Consider the following 16,393-nt stretch of genomic DNA (forward strand, 5'->3'; position numbering starts at 1 on the left):
CCTCCCGCACTCTGAGGGCAACAACCAGAGACAGTTTCCTTCTGCGCTCTGAGGACAACAACCAGAGACAGTTTCCTCCTGCGCTCTGAGGGCAACAACCAGAGACAGTTTCCTCCCCCACTCTGAGGACAACAACCAGAGACAGTTTCCTCCTGCACTCTGAGGACAACAACCAGAGACAGTTTCCTCCCCCAATCTGAGGACAACCAGGGACAGTTTCCTCCCGCACTCTGAGGACAACAACCAGAGACAGTTTCCTCCCGCACTCTGAGGACAACAACCAGAGACAGTTTCCTCCCCCACTCTGAGGGCAACAACCAGAGACAGTTTCCTCCCCCACTCTGAGGACAACAACCAGAGACAGTTTCCTCCCCCACTCTGAGGACAACAACCAAAGACAGTTTACTCCCGCACTCTGAGGACAACAACCAGAGACAGTTTCCTCCCCCACTCTGAGGGCAACAACCAGAGACAGTTTCCTCCTGCACTCTGGGGACAACAACCAGAGACAGTTTCCTCCTGCACTCTGAGGACAACAACCACAGACAGTTTCCTCCTGCACTCTGAGGACAACAACCAGAGACAGTTTACTCCCGCACTCTGAGGGCAACAACCAGAGACAGTTTCCTCCCGCACTCTGAGGGCAACAACCAGAGACAGTTTCCTCCCGCACTCTGAGGACAACAACCAAAGACAGTTTCCTCCTGCACTCTGAGGACAACAACCAAAGACAGTTTCCTCCTGCTCTCTGAGGACAACAACCAGTGACAGTTTCCTCCTGCACTCTGAGGACAACAACCAGAGACAGTTTCCTCCCGCACTCTGAGGACAACAACCAGAGACAGTTTCCTCCCGCACTCTGAGGACAACAACCAGAGACAGTTTCCTCCTGCACTCTGAGGTCAACAACCAGAGACAGTTTCCTCCCGCACTCTGAGGACAACAACCAGTGACAGTTTCCTCCCGCACTCTGAGGACAACAACCAGTGACAGTTTCCTCCCGCACTCTGAGGACAACAACCAGAGACAGTTTCCTCCCGCACTCTGAGGACAACAACCACAGACAGTTTCCTCCTGCACTCTGAGGACAACAACCAAAGACAGTTTCCTCCTGCACTCTGAGGACAACAACCAGTGACAGTTTCCTCCTGCGCTCTGAGGTCAACAACCAGAGACAGTTTCCTCCCGCACTCTGAGGACAACAACCAGTGACAGTTTCCTCCCGCACTCTGAGGACAACAACCAGTGACAGTTTCCTCCCGCACTCTGAGGACAACAACCAGTGACAGTTTCCTCCCGCACTCTGAGGGCAACAACCAGAGACAGTTTCCTTCTGCGCTCTGAGGACAACAACCAGAGACAGTTTCCTCCTGCGCTCTGAGGGCAACAACCAGAGACAGTTTCCTCCCCCACTCTGAGGACAACAACCAGAGACAGTTTCCTCCTGCACTCTGAGGACAACAACCAGAGACAGTTTCCTCCCCCAATCTGAGGACAACCAGGGACAGTTTCCTCCCGCACTCTGAGGACAACAACCAGAGACAGTTTCCTCCCGCACTCTGAGGACAACAACCAGAGACAGTTTCCTCCCCCACTCTGAGGACAACAACCAGAGACAGTTTACTCCCGCACTCTGAGGACAACAACAGGTTGAAGATCTTCTGTACTGCAGCAGAAATGTACTTTTGGTACATTCAACATGTGTTCAAATCCGTTCTATCAGATTTATATGATACATGCTTGTGTTCATGGCAAAATGTTTCCACTCATGTACACTCTTCTCCTTGACAACAGGCATCAGATTGTTCCAGGTGATCATGGAGAAAGCCCAGCTGCTCAACATCTGACTCCAACCAGGAACAATATTCATGGTCTTTGAGGCAGCTGCTCAAAATGCTGCACGAACAACCTTTCAGTACCAGTTGGATGTATGTTCCATTTTAGGCAAGCTATCTGGAAGAGTGCTCAATGTTAGGGACTCCAGACAGCCTTCCACAACAACCCCGATGTCAAGCAGTTTGTGCGGCCTGCTGCAGCTCTTCCAATCATGTGAATATGTGACATGGATGACTTTTGGCTGGATGCTCTAGAAAATGTGGACATGGACAAACCCGTTGTTTCAGATTTTGCCGATTATGTCACAGAATTTTGGACTGAGTGAGGAGAGAGACTTATTTGGAACCACCAATCATGTGGAAGGGTGGCATTCAAAACTCGAAAACATTGCTGCAAGCCACCCAAACATGTTTAAATTGATACACATCATCAAGGCAGAAGCTGTAGTGAAGTGACGATTCTTCAGCTGGAGACTGGTGGTTCCATGAGACCAAAATGAAGGAAACATTGGCACCTTGAAAAAAGAAATGGCCTTGACAAACAAAGACTCTGAACTGGTAGCATCTCACCACTTGTTTGTGGTGATTTTGTTTCCCATCTAGTGGCATTGTCAATGTATTTATGTATAATGTACAATGCACATAAATATCTATTTCTAGTGTGCCATTTCTAACGCTTGTTTATATATTTGCTGATTTACAATTTCATGACATATGTCAGATAATTAATTATTGTATATTTGTATATTTGAACAATATCTGTTTCTAATGCTTATTTATGTATTTGCTGATGTTAAATTTGTAAAATTAAAAATGTCACCATGATTTCAAATTATATTTACTCATATGCGTATATGTGCCAGCATACAAATGTGCTGGCATACTTGTGATACTTAGCGCTAGCATGCTTGTATTTCTGCTACAGACTATAGCTTTAATCCCCTTTGTTAGTAGGATTAGTATGGTCCAGTAATTCTAATCCACAAACAATATGTGGTGGCAAAAAGAAAATACCCTGAATAGCAATGTATGAAACAGTGTCTGTCTGGCGGCCCGCTGCTTGCTAGGTACATGGTGGGCTTACAACTTTATTTTATAGCCAGCCCTATGCGCCAATACATTTTCCAAGGCTATATACTTGACCATGTCATTGACTACAGGAAAAATTTTAAAAATAATTTACAGTTGTGGTAACTAGATGATGTCTGTATAGTTCATGATCAATCAAACTTCCACAGATCAGCCTGCCCATTTATCTAACACTAAATGTGACTGGTCTAGGGAATTCTTTCTGCCAATGAATAATGTTGTTCTTTTCTGATGGCCGTGACACTAAATGAATTAACAGTGACCACCAAGTCCTGGTTTTATTAAATTTGCTTTTGCACATGTACCTCACTACAAGTAATTCATTAATTACTTTCTTTAAACACCTTGTGCCAATTTCCTATATTTAATACAGGCTGGTTACATGTTAACAGGGCCGACAACATTTTTTAGTTATCAGCCCTGTGGGCTTCCTGTCTTTTTGTAGGAGTTTCATACACTGTATATAGTCAGTGTTGACTATTGTCCTGCCTGTCTGAAATGTGTTCCATTCTGCATATCTCAGTTGATGAATAACACCAAACTTCATGAGACAGACTTCTCGATAAAAATAATATATTGATTCTAGTGGTAACAAATAATAATTTGAATTCATAAAGGTATACAGTTTGATTCAGTGAAGTGAATTGTAACAGCCTTAGTAATACTACATAAAATATTCCTCCCTCATCACTTTTGTTTTCAATAGAAGAATTTCAAATGGACCTAACTACAAATCATGCACTACCCATTTGTGCATGTGGGTGCTCATGATGTCAACCACTTGATTTTCTGGTGGTCAGGCTCTAAGAATGATGCTCATGATATTAATCACACGATTGCCTGATTCAGACTTGATTTCTTAAGCAACCACATAGAAAATTGCTCATTTTCAAGAACAACATGCCTGAGATACATTCACAAGATACATGTGGGGCATCAAAGTGGTTTAAGTGTTCACTCGCCATGCCGAAGACCTGGGTTCAATTCGCTACTTAGGTACAATGTGTATATATTATCTATAACAGCTATATGGGACTGAACATAATAAGGACAGCTTAGATATTAAAATTTATTTTCAGAATTCAGTAGATGATGTTTTGGCTATGTTGTTCTGATAACATGACAAATCAAAACCAAAAAAGTCATAAATTAGTCTTAAAGTAAATGTTATGTCAATTTATTTCTTTGGGAATTCAGTACGAGTTGTTTCATAATTTGGTCCAGTGGATTAGATGTTTTGACATTAACTGCATTGATTCGCACAAGCACACAAATAAATACATCTTAAAATTTGTATTTTATGATCCATGAATCCCTGTTCTTCAGCCCAGAGGTCATGTAATAATCTTCTGATCTGGCTGAACTGAGACAATATAACATATTGTCTCTGTTCAACCTCATCAGAAGATTTCATGATCAAACGAATTACTATTTACATAGACAAGACAGGAGCAAGCCATGTCTGTACTTGATTCTAGGTCAAGGTTAAGGTACAGAAAAGTAGGACTCGGCTCAAAGACATGTACCTGCATAGATGAATGACTTGTAGGGGCACTCTATGACTTTCAATAAAGTGGGCGTGGCTTACACTGGGACATGTGCTCGCTTGCACATTTTCTTTAAACGTAAACACGTGGAGTGCAAGGGAAGAGAGACGGATACTTACAGTAATCAACATCTGGCTGCACAGACTTTATCCTCAGGTAATTTCTGAAAACTGTCACTGCTGGATTCTCCATCTCTGGTAGTTTTCTGTCTGTTAATCTAGGACGAGTACTGCTAACTTTTTAACGATCAGTATTGACTTACCTCCCCTGTAATGCTAGTAAGGGAGCTAACTCTTGTTTTTGATTTTGTGTGGGTAATGCATCATCAGCGACAGCTCTAGAGGTATAATTTACAAATGTTGTTAACATACTCAGCATGAAAATTACATATTTTTATATGGACATATATTATGATTTCATACCTTTCTTAATATTTGCCTTATTAAGTATAGTGACACTGGTCCAAAATACATTCATATACTATTATTTTGAATGAGTTTTACAGAAACACATCGGACGTTTTCTATTTTCCTAACAATATATAAAAATAAGCATAAATCATTTCTTCGTTGAAGGCATTAAAATAACAAAGAAGTGTTGTGATAGAGGATGTTTCAAATATTTTTCTTGAAATTTAAAATTATTCCTTATATCTAAGTCGGCTTTATAATTAAGATTTCTAAGGGTATAAGCAGCTATTATCCTATTAATATTTTGTTGGCACGCACATGATTAATACATTAAGTTTAAACAGTGCGTAATTTCTTCGATTTCTCGCGTCCAATGGAAGCAATGCTGCTATACGTCATAAAGCAATATTCACTCACACTTATAGGCACGACTGCTAAATTATAGTAAGCTTTCTTTAATGCGCCATTCCTACTCTTAAACTTTGCTGCACCTGTACAGGTGAGGTGTGCTTGTGCTTGGACAGACTAATGCCAGTTGCATCATATTGCTATCCTTTGATTGATATGAATATTCCTAAAGAGACACACAATACTGACTCAGTCGAACACGTCCTTGTTTTATTCCCTAGCGCCGAACGCAAGGCAAGGTAACAATAAGTATCATATTTTAACATCTCTTTGGGCGATGTGGTTAAAGCTTTCCCTCACCATGCCACAGAATCGGGTTAGATTTCACACACTGACACAATGTGTCATCCCTCATAATATTGCTGGGGTATTTCTGAAATCGGCGTAAAAACATAGTAATTTTAACGTCTCTTAGTATGGTTAGTATGGAGCGATCTGTGTTCGTACCTTTCGTTTTCCTGCCAGACGCCCCAATAGATCTAGTCCACGGATGATGTTTTAATTATTTTTAATATATCCATCTTCTTGATGCACTAAGTACGGCGGGTTAGCCTGGTATAGCTTTCGCTCGAAGACCCGGATTCGATTCCCCACTTGAGTACAATGTGTGAAGCCCATTTCTGGTCTCCCCTGTCGTAATATCGCTTGTATTGAATGACATACGACCAGAACCGGGGCCAAATACAAATTTCCTCGTGTCGTTCAAGAGGGTGGTTTACTAAATCACATCCCCGTATATGTAAATATTCATGTTTGTGCTGTTTTGTCCAGTGTCGCGTAAGGGTTGGTAGGAACGATGGGGTAACCTAGTGGTTAAATCGTTCGCTCGTCAAGCCGTAGACCCGGGTTCGAGTCCCCACATGGATACAAAGTGTGAAGCCCAGGACTGTTGGGTAACTACCACCAAACTTTAGTATCACAATCAGAGTTATTGCTAGTGCTACATTATACATATAGCTTACTATACTTTATACTGCCTTGACTTAAGACACTCAAAAGTCAACCAGAGCATGTAAAATAGCCCTTAAGAAAAGAATGTAACCAGTCAGTCAACATTTAGTGGAGGAGCGCAGTTTCCTAACGTGGGAGAAGTTATGTGAAGTGTTTGGGTTGTAAATGATAATGTGTGTTTTAAATGTTTGTCGCGAACTTGAAGACTTGAATTTTAACTTCCGTGGAGATGGATATTTTAATTAAGGGCCCTTTAGATTTGATGCTGTGTAGTCGTTAAGGTTCTTCAAAACATCTTGCAACGTAGATATAGAATAAAAGACATTTATATGAAACTGCACGCTGATTTTCATACTTCCGCCAGGACAGAAACTTGAGTGAGTGAGTTGAGTTTTACGCCGCACTCAGCAATGTTCCAGCTATTATATTTGTAAATAATTGAGTCTGGACCAGGCAATCCAGTGATCGACAGCATGAGCGATCTCAGCAGCTGGGAACCGAAGATATGTAACAACCAAATCAGCGACCACCCGATCCCATCAGTCGCCTTTAACAAGCATGGGTTATTGAAGATCAGTTCTAACCCGAATCTGATTATAAGTGACTAAGGTAATTGGATTTAACGATAACGCTACTTTAAAACAGTGTTTTGGTTCGATAGGTGTCGGTCTGATGTGGGGTTCCTTTGTTGTAAAACAACATGGCAATCTAGTGCTTGATATCATGAGCATCGAACTGATATGTGAGAGTACAAAGGAGTCGAGCTTTGAGTAAATATATACGTCATCTACAGTGAAGCCGCGTTAATCCGGACGGTTACGTTCTCAGCAAATTCGTCCGGATTGCGAGTCGTCCGGATTGTGTCCGTGATATAACACTAACTAAAGTAAGCGATATAGAGAGGGGAGGCAACCTGTTAGTCGAGTTTCATCGTCATTGTTTAAACCGTTCAGCGATTAGACCAAGTATGCATCTGTTGAGTCTAAGTAAACTTAGCCTCAGTTTTATTCGTTACAAGCCTTCCCTTAGACTCAGTGTAGGAGTATAACGAATAACACTAAGACTAAGTTTACTTAGACTGGCATCTGTCGGGATTAAGTTGGTTGACTCATCAATATATTCGCCAGTATATGGCGGCGGTCTGTACATAATCGAGTCCGGACAGGCAATCCAGTGATCAACAGCATGAACATCGATGTACGCAATTGTGTTAAGATAAAGAAGGAAGACAGTGAGTTAGTGAGAGAATTTAGTTTTACGCCGCACTCAGCAATATTCCAACTATATGGCAGCTGTCTGTAAATAATCGAGTCTGGACCAGACAATCCAGTGATGAACCACACGAGCATTGATCTGCACAAATGGGAACCGATGACATGTGTCAGTCAAGTCAGCGAGCCTGACCGCCCGATCCCTTCTGTGGCAAGCATGGGTTGCTGAAGGCCTATTCTACTATGGGACCTTCACGGGTCAGGAAGACAGTCCTTGTCAACGTTATATGTAAGATTTGTTTCAAACCATTTACGCACAAAAGTTTGTTTCAAACCAGTGCATTGCAGATCTGTGTTTATCAATGCCCTGGCGTGATAGCCTAGTGGTTAAAACATTCGCAAGAACCCCTAAGACCCGGGTTCGATTCTCAACACGGGTGCTCTACTGTGAAACGTGTTTAGTTTCTTATGACTTAAGCCGTCTAGATATTTACTTGTTAACTGTCTCACAGCTATAATAATACAATTCGTGCGGAAAGCCACACACACTACTCTGTTTGACAGGCCATGAGGAATTAACTAAATAGGAGTCCCATTCAAGTCTAGACTGTTTGTTTAATTCTGGATTTTCTTACCTCCTGGAAATTCATGATTATTCTGGGCTGCATTTAGATTTGTTTTGAGAATTATATCTTTTTATATTTTTAAATGAAATAACGTTCGACAAACCCATACAAAACCTTCAGTGACTATATATATTCTCGGACACCGCGTCAAGTCAGCAATGAAGGGAAACAGTTAAACGGCTTTTGTAATCTGAGACCGAATCACGATCTAACGCTAGACTAGACAGCAGTGCTCCATATCATTTCAGTCCATGATGCTTACAGTGGCAACAATCAAAGGCATTGTTACAAGCTATTTCCTTCCTGAAAGTCACCGACTTTGACAGGCTTCGCCAAGAATGGCCGCTACTTCGTGGTATGAAAATTGAAGAATTTCGTCTCGTTAATCACGCGAACCTTTGTTTGTGTAGGAAATGTGATACAGTAAAGAGTGTTTGAATAACAGTAATTATGTGTGAAGAATGGTCCAAGAAGCTAGTGCTTAAAAGAACACAGAGTGCAAAACTTCGTTTAATGTGACAAGTGTGTGCTTCCAAAGCAAGACTTTAAAAGGAAGGAGAGCTTTAACGGAATTTTCAGGTAAGCATATTTCCATTGCACAAGCAAAGACGAGGAAGCAATATTTTGTCACAGTTTATTTGAAAAAAAATTGACTAAATAACATTTCCGTAGTTGCGTAAATTAAATTATTAAAATTCTTATTTTTTTTTCTCCAGTGCTTAGTATAACTTTCATTTCGATGTGTAAGAAAGCAATAATCACCGATGGCATATGACGAGAACGAGTAAAATTTACAGATTTGTAAAATCTAAATCACTACAATGCGTTGCCTACTCCTGCGGTGGGGTGTACACAGCACTGTGGCTACAGCACCAACTCGTCCGGATTCCACTTCACAAGGGAACTGTGTGTGAAGCCCATTTGTTACCCAGGCTGTTGTTGTGATATTTCCATAATGCGGCAAAAAACTAAACTAACTCATCCACTGACATGTTGCATGACATGTTCTGTTCTACTACCAGTTTATAACATGCAGGAATCATTTTACAGAACATCTGGAACATGTCACATGAACCTGCCGATAAATAACTATACAAGACACATTGCATGAACAGTTGTTTCCCATATTTATGTTTCTCTTCAGCATTGTTACATATTCTACAAGACCTGTCAATTGAAACTGCGTGAATGTCTACCTGACAGCATGCTATTTGAACCCAAGGCAAATATCTGCGAGACTGGAAATATTAACATGGACACTCTACGAACATTGCTACTGCACATCGTTTTGTCGGAGGAATGTATATAGTATATGTATATGTAAATCAGTTAAATACTGATAGTGCATATCAACACCTGCTGTATTTTTTTATCAATGGTTGTTAGTAAGTATGACGGAGGAATTCACATGAAACACCGAGAATGATATATTAAAGCACACTAAGGGTTGTATTGGAGCACGGGCGGTTCCCGAATTCGCTTGAGTTGCTTCGCTTGGCTCCCGGAAACTATTCGTCATGGGTTCGAATCCTCGATTGGTCCTGATTGTATTTTTAGCTTTTTGGCCTTTAGCCTTGGGTTTCACAAGAGCGTTAAATTTCTAAAACCTGTATTTTTCCGGCTTTCCCCTACCATTAAGCCGACACGACCTGGAATATCTGGAATACTGCTCTAGAGTGTTAAACCATGCTCCTAGTGAGAACCGTTAGGCCTGCTGTACAGCCCTGTAAAGAATGAATGAGTTTGACTCTCAATGCATTTTGTAAAGATGGCTAGAGGATATTGTCAGGCCCATGAACAATTACGTGACTTCAATGTGCCAGGTCGAAGTGTGAATACTGTGACCCATGTCACGCCTTGTCACGTGATGGCGTATCCTGTCCATTGTAACCTCAGTCCAGTCTTCAGTTATTGGAAGTGCCTGGGTAATTATTGATATACGATCGTGGGGTAGCTCTGCCTGATGTTGTCAGGGGTCGGGACAAAGCATGACTATTGTACGAGTACAATGGCTCCACGCACACTGTCGGATCTGTATTTATTTAAGTCAAGTCACGTTGTGGCGTCGTGAGTCCGACCTTGTATTTCCAAATGAGATCATCTTAACCTGAATATGTTTGGATGTTGATGTTAAGTAAAGTAAAGTTCTAACAAATTTGCAGGAAACATTAACGTTATTTCGTGATAGTCGAAGTTCGTCACATAACAAAACAACAATAACAAAAAACCCAAACAAACCAAAAAAACCCCCAAAACAAACAACAAAAAACAAAAACAAAAACAAAACAAAAAACAAACACCCCCCAAAAAAAAAAAACAAAACAAAAAAAAAAACAGCAACAAAAAAGCAAAAAACCAAAACCAAACCAAAACAAAACAAACAAAAAACCAAATTAATATTGATAACCCCCAGCACTAACCCATCCCCCTCACCTCACCCCCCAAAAAAACAAACAAACAAAAAAAAACAGCTAAAAATATACGAAGAGAATCAAAATAAGAGAAAAAAAGAAGAAAAACCATATCAAGACAACCCAAAAATACAAAAAAAACCCCAAAACAAAAGAAAACAAATAAACCAAAACAAAAAAAATACCCCCACCCCCCCAACAGAAAACAACACACAAAACAAAACAAAACAAACAAACAAACAAAAACCAGCAAAAAGTTAAGAGAACAAAAACAGAAAACCGAAAGCCCGCTTTGCCAATAAGTATATTGTGTTTTGAGTATCTTCATTCCGAGGTAGTAACGCCTGGAGTGCTACGTAGGTAAATATGTTTACATATATATTTCTCGATTTCGATCAGTAGATTCTGACATGCAATAGTATTGATTTTCACACATGGTGTTCGTTCAGACCACCGCGTTCACACAAAGAGTTTTAACAAGGTACACTTGGACTGAATATAGTTATCGAGGAGAACTGTTGTATCTATTGCTGGTACAGTGTATAGGTATCATAAGAAACCCATGCTTGTTAGAGGCGATAGGCGACAGGCGACACCCGTGAAGATCCGGGTTGTAATAATGGCCCTCAGCAACACATGCGTGTCGTAAGAGAAGGGTGATAGGATCGGGTGGTCAGGCTCGCTGACTTGGTTGACGCATGTCATCGTATCCCAGTTGCGCAGATCGATGCTCATGCTGATCACTTGATTGTCTGATTCAGCCTCCATTATTTACAGACTGCTGCCATATTGCTGGAATATTTCCGAGTGCAATACTGTACTGTGCCTCTTCAAAGGACAAAATTACTATGCATCCTCTGGCTTAGGATTCAGCACAGCCTTGTAGTGAGGCTAGAGAGCAGGCTGTCGTTCCGTAAATCGTTGTTTCAGACATTTAGTATATTGGATTTACTCAGAGACTGCACAACAGGTCGGACTACTGACTATGAAATAAGACACACAGGGTCTATTTGATGTTAACTATCGTTGTCAAATATTACTTCCAGTTAACATTACACACGCATTTCTTTTGTCAGCTGGTAAAGGTTAAGTCAATATTGCGATCATTAATCTCAACACATGTCACCCCAATGTCATTACACACCAATCGTGCAAGGGGCTGGAACCAAACGCTCAGATACCGTTTAACCAGTTGATCAATGCCGAACGTGTTGATTTCCTCTTAACCCATACGGGTGATTGACAGCTGATTCAGTCAGTGGTACACCCCTTACCTTTAACTCTGAGACACTGATACGTGGGACCTACCAATCTATAAAATCATCTATTTATACTTGGTGAATAGGGACCTCCTTGCAGCTGTGTGATTGGGAAGGCCGGTATCCCACTGAGAATGATTTTTATGCCCGTTTTAGCTGTACTACTGCAGTATCATCAGGTGACGTACTGAAATATACGAAGGGCGTACTAAGTGTCATCTGTTTTAGCGGTATTATTTTAACCTCATAAGGGCACACATGAAGCAGCTATTTTATCGGTACTATTCCAAAATCATTGGCGCTCATTTGGAACTGTTTCAGAGGAATTATTTTAAACTTATAAGGGCACATTGACAACTAGTTGCTCTTGTATTATTCCAACATCATATGAGCACCCTTACAATTAGCTGTTTTAGTGGCATTATTTCAAAATAGGGGCACAACTACAACTAGCTTTTTCAGCGGCATTTTTTTAAAAAAACACCCACACTGGCACACTTAGAAGTTGCTGTTTTAGAGGTATACTTCAAAATCACCAAAGCGCACATAGAATCGATTATTTTAGCACTGTAAAAACAATGTCACAGACTTTGATTTTAGCTTTAGCCATATGCCACATACTCTAAGAATGAGCTTCACACGTTATTTCCGTACAGGGCATTGAACCCAGTTCTACAGGGAGATGATCCAACACTTGACCGACTCGGCTGCCGTATCTCCCTTACTTAAGCCGCACTTAAACAGTGTGTCAAGGATCTGAGCGTAACGGCCATCCTGCACTGTTTTAGCGGTACTATTTCAAAATCATTAGAGCTCATTTACACGAGTCAGATAACTCAGATCAGTTTATCTTCTTCAATCTAGCATCCATTAATGCTTTTAAAAAGGCCTGGGCCTCCTGTCACAAAGCACTAAAGTTATTGTTAGTCACTACTGGTAAACACATATAAGATGATCCACGACCTGACAAATGACCCCAATTTGCATACTTGGGAACGCTCCACAGAACGATCCACTTGAAACAAGAGGGAGACAGGTTGTCTGATAAATATCGAGAAGTTCATTTTCCCCGTGCGTTTCACGCATGAATTGTTATAGCACACTCGATTTGGGAACAGGTACAATCCCAACGAATTGACATATCATACATCGTATTCAGAGTGGGTTGTTGTTTTTTTTACACCATATAAACTTTGTACAAATTGACGGACTGCACACCGGTCGAAATCATCAAGTTTGTAACTGCAAGTTTTGGGTTTTCGCACCTTTGTGGGACTGATAAATGTAGGTCCACTCGCACTCCTACCACCTTCTGTCTTAATGCGCTTTAAAGTTGCCGTTGAGAGTCTAGTAGCAAGGCTAGTTTGTAAAACAGAATCTGCTTTGGTTGCACAATTTTTGTCCATATACATGATAACATTGTATCCTATCTCCCTTGCCTGAGAATGAACTATTTGCCCATGTTTTACTAACTTGGACATTTTGTACTACAACTGAAATCTGTTTAACAGTATTGAGGCAGGTGTAAAACAGTAGCGAGACAGGTGTTAATCAGGAGCGGTGTTGATTTCATGTCACGATTAGCATGTATTGCACGTGCATAATCGTCAAGCTACCTGTAGCAGCCAAGTGTACTCGCCCAATTCGTTGTACCGCCTCTCTTGTCACACATGCGTTTAGCGCGCAGGATTATTTAATATGCGTCTAGCAGTAAGGTAACCTTCATGCAATATTAAAGAATGGGAGTTGAAGTTAACCTTAGTAAAGGCTGCTGCGTGAAAGGCGCCTCTTGGCCCATTGCAGAATTCATGTAAGAAATTCCCTTCGGCCTTGATTTAAAAACAAAAATAAGAAATATAAATACATTTCAACCCTAAAATATCACTGTCATGTGAAAAGGGAATTCAAATACGACAGAAAAGAGTCTCAATAAACGTGAAAATAGCTATCTGGTGACAAGAAAGCTCGTACCAAAATTTGACATATTTGTACCTCTTATGAGCGCTCGTACCATATTTGGTGGGCTTTACACACATCTGGTTGACTCGTACCCAGTTTTGGAAGACTCGAACCCAATTCAAACATACTACCATTTCAAACATTTATTTATTATATGGGGCGATGGTTAATGCGCCCTCTCGTCACCCTGAAGACTCGGCTGCAATTCCCCACATGATTACAATGCGTGAAGCTTATTTCTCTTGTCTCTTCCGTGTCGTGATGTTGCGATATATAGCTTAAGGCGGCGTAGAGGCAAACTCAGTACTCTTAGAAGTCATTCATTACTGTGGTATCGACTGGTCAATATTTGGATGTTAAGTCGTCAGGAGGTCTGGGGAACCTTTACTAAGGTTAACCTAACTCCCATTCTTCAACATTGCACTGAGGTTACCTTGGTGACTTACGATCACCTTAGCGCTTTGTGAAAGGAGGCCCTGGTCATCTGGGGGCACTGTTTCAATAATTTGTAAGCTTTGAACTCACTCCTGTGATATTTTGACCAAGATCGGATTAACTTTCTTTGATGTAATCGTGGCTGTAAATAAGTAGATTAATCATATATTTCTTCAAAAAAATAAATATAATTTTTGTACTTTCCGTCTTCAATGTTAGGGTACTAGGGTATGGTGCATCCGTATGCAAGCCATAAATACTTAATATTTCCTTCCTGGTTTAAATTCTGAATTCATCAAAGGACCTGACACAACATCCTCAGTCTGAAACATCCTCTCCGGAAATTACATATTATTTGATTATGTTTAGGATTCGGTTTTCTTGGTGAGAAGCATCGAGCTGTTCAGAGTAATGTGATCGGGTTCTCAGGCTCGCTGACTTGGTTGACACGTCATCGTATCCCAGTTGCGTAGAGCGATGCTCATGTTGTTGATCACTGGATTGTCTGGTCCAGACTTGATTATTTACTGACTGCTGCCATACAGCTGGGATATTGCAGAGTGCCGCGTTAAACAATCAATCAATCAATTCAGTTGTTAAGATACGAATGGGCACGCCTTGTCCAACATTCGGGTACGAGTTACACCTCAAACGGCTTGGGTTCGAATCCGTAGAGATGGTTTGTCGAGTTCCTGATTATCCGATTGTTTATTTTTCTATTTTTCTTAAATGCCAGAAAACGTCTCCATCAAGTGAACATATTACATAACAAGTGAATATGAAATATTTTTATCATGTAAGCGGGCGGTAAGATGGCTGAGTGGTTAAGCTTTCGCTCATCACGCCAAAGACCCAGATTCGATTCCCCACATGGGTACAATGTGTAAAGCCCATTTCTCTTGAAAGATTGTACCCATGTGGGGAATCAAACCTGGGTCTTCTATGTGATGAACACTTTTACCACTAGGCTATACCCACAGCCCCTGAACATAAAGAACAGTGCTAAGCAATGTCTGCAGTTGACCTCCAATCTCTTTGAGGACACCTTCAGAAATCATCTCATTCAACTCTGAAGTTTTTATATTTATTTCCATTCTTCAATATACATAAACATGACCCAATGGATCAGCATATGTATATTATTACTAAGTACTGATCAGGAATTTAGAATATTGTCAATGTCTGTATTCTGCAATGCGATGAAACCTTTTTCAACAAGGTGGATAACATTTTAACAAGTTGCCTATGTATGTTGCATATGTTGAACACAGTGAGCCAGATTAATATTATAGGTGAGTGAGTGAGCGAGCGAGGTTTTTTGTTTTATGCTGATTTCAGCAATATTCCAGCAATATAACAATGGGGGACACCAGAAATGGGCTTCACACAGGAATTGAACCAGGATGTTAGGTGTGACGAGTGAAGGCTTTAATCACTTGGCTACCCCTAATGTAGAAGGAAAACCAGAAGTGATACATATCTGAGGTGCTTATATGGGTAGTGAAACCCATAATAGTATGGTGCTGACAAACCCAGAAACAAACCTGTGAACCAGATTCAAACCCATGATCACTGGGTTCTGGAATGTCGAGGGGAAACACCTCCTCATGCTCTGGGCAACTGTGCTATAAATTAATTTAGATGACCCTAGTAGTGACTTGACGACATGGATGAAGTACAATATAATTCCCAACACTTCGTGACAATCTGTACAATTCTGTACAACTCAGGTAGGAGAAGGTATATTGTACTGACTAGTATACATTTCACCCACCTATTGAAACACTGAAGCCAAGCATAACATGGAGGATCTATTGCCATGAACAGAAACATTGTTCCACCTGTGTGAATCACTTGATCTTCTCATGTTGTCTTGTGCTAGATACCCACTGACCTCTGAACATGATCCACAGTTCAAGTCTTGGTCTTAAGTACGGACACTGCATGGTGATAGCAACATATCAAGACTTATTACTCGCTCGTTGAAGATACTGCAGTGTAATATTTTCACTTCAATATTACACTAGTGTAATACCGCTTGACCTATGACGTCAAAATGGTTCAAAGTTGTGACGTCACAATGCTAATGTTGATGTCGCGATTTTACGAGACCTTGCTTGACTTGAAAGCTGAGTGTCCTCACACTGTAAGCAATTTCGCCGCAGTTTCTGTCAATTTATGTTGGCGAGTAATAAACAGAATACTAAACTCGCTTCCGTGTAATACCATTTTCATTAAACTGGTTAAAGATT

General features: G+C 40.8%; 1 protein-coding gene across 1 annotated transcript in view; it reads right to left on the reverse strand.

Annotated features, from left to right (window-relative positions):
* LOC137297034 (aminoacylase-1A-like) overlaps positions 1-4,666 on the reverse strand; it is a 30,687-nt gene extending 26,021 nt beyond the window's left edge. The window contains exon 1 of the mRNA XM_067828984.1: positions 4,591-4,666. Coding sequence (XP_067685085.1) covers positions 4,591-4,663 — 73 coding nt within the window. The 5' untranslated portion in view covers positions 4,664-4,666. The remainder of the gene's footprint in view (positions 1-4,590) is intronic.
* Positions 4,667-16,393: the final 11,727 nt, after the last annotated feature.

Source organism: Haliotis asinina, chromosome 9 (genome assembly GCF_037392515.1).
Source record: "Haliotis asinina isolate JCU_RB_2024 chromosome 9, JCU_Hal_asi_v2, whole genome shotgun sequence".
Lineage (NCBI taxonomy): Eukaryota > Metazoa > Mollusca > Gastropoda > Lepetellida > Haliotidae > Haliotis > Haliotis asinina.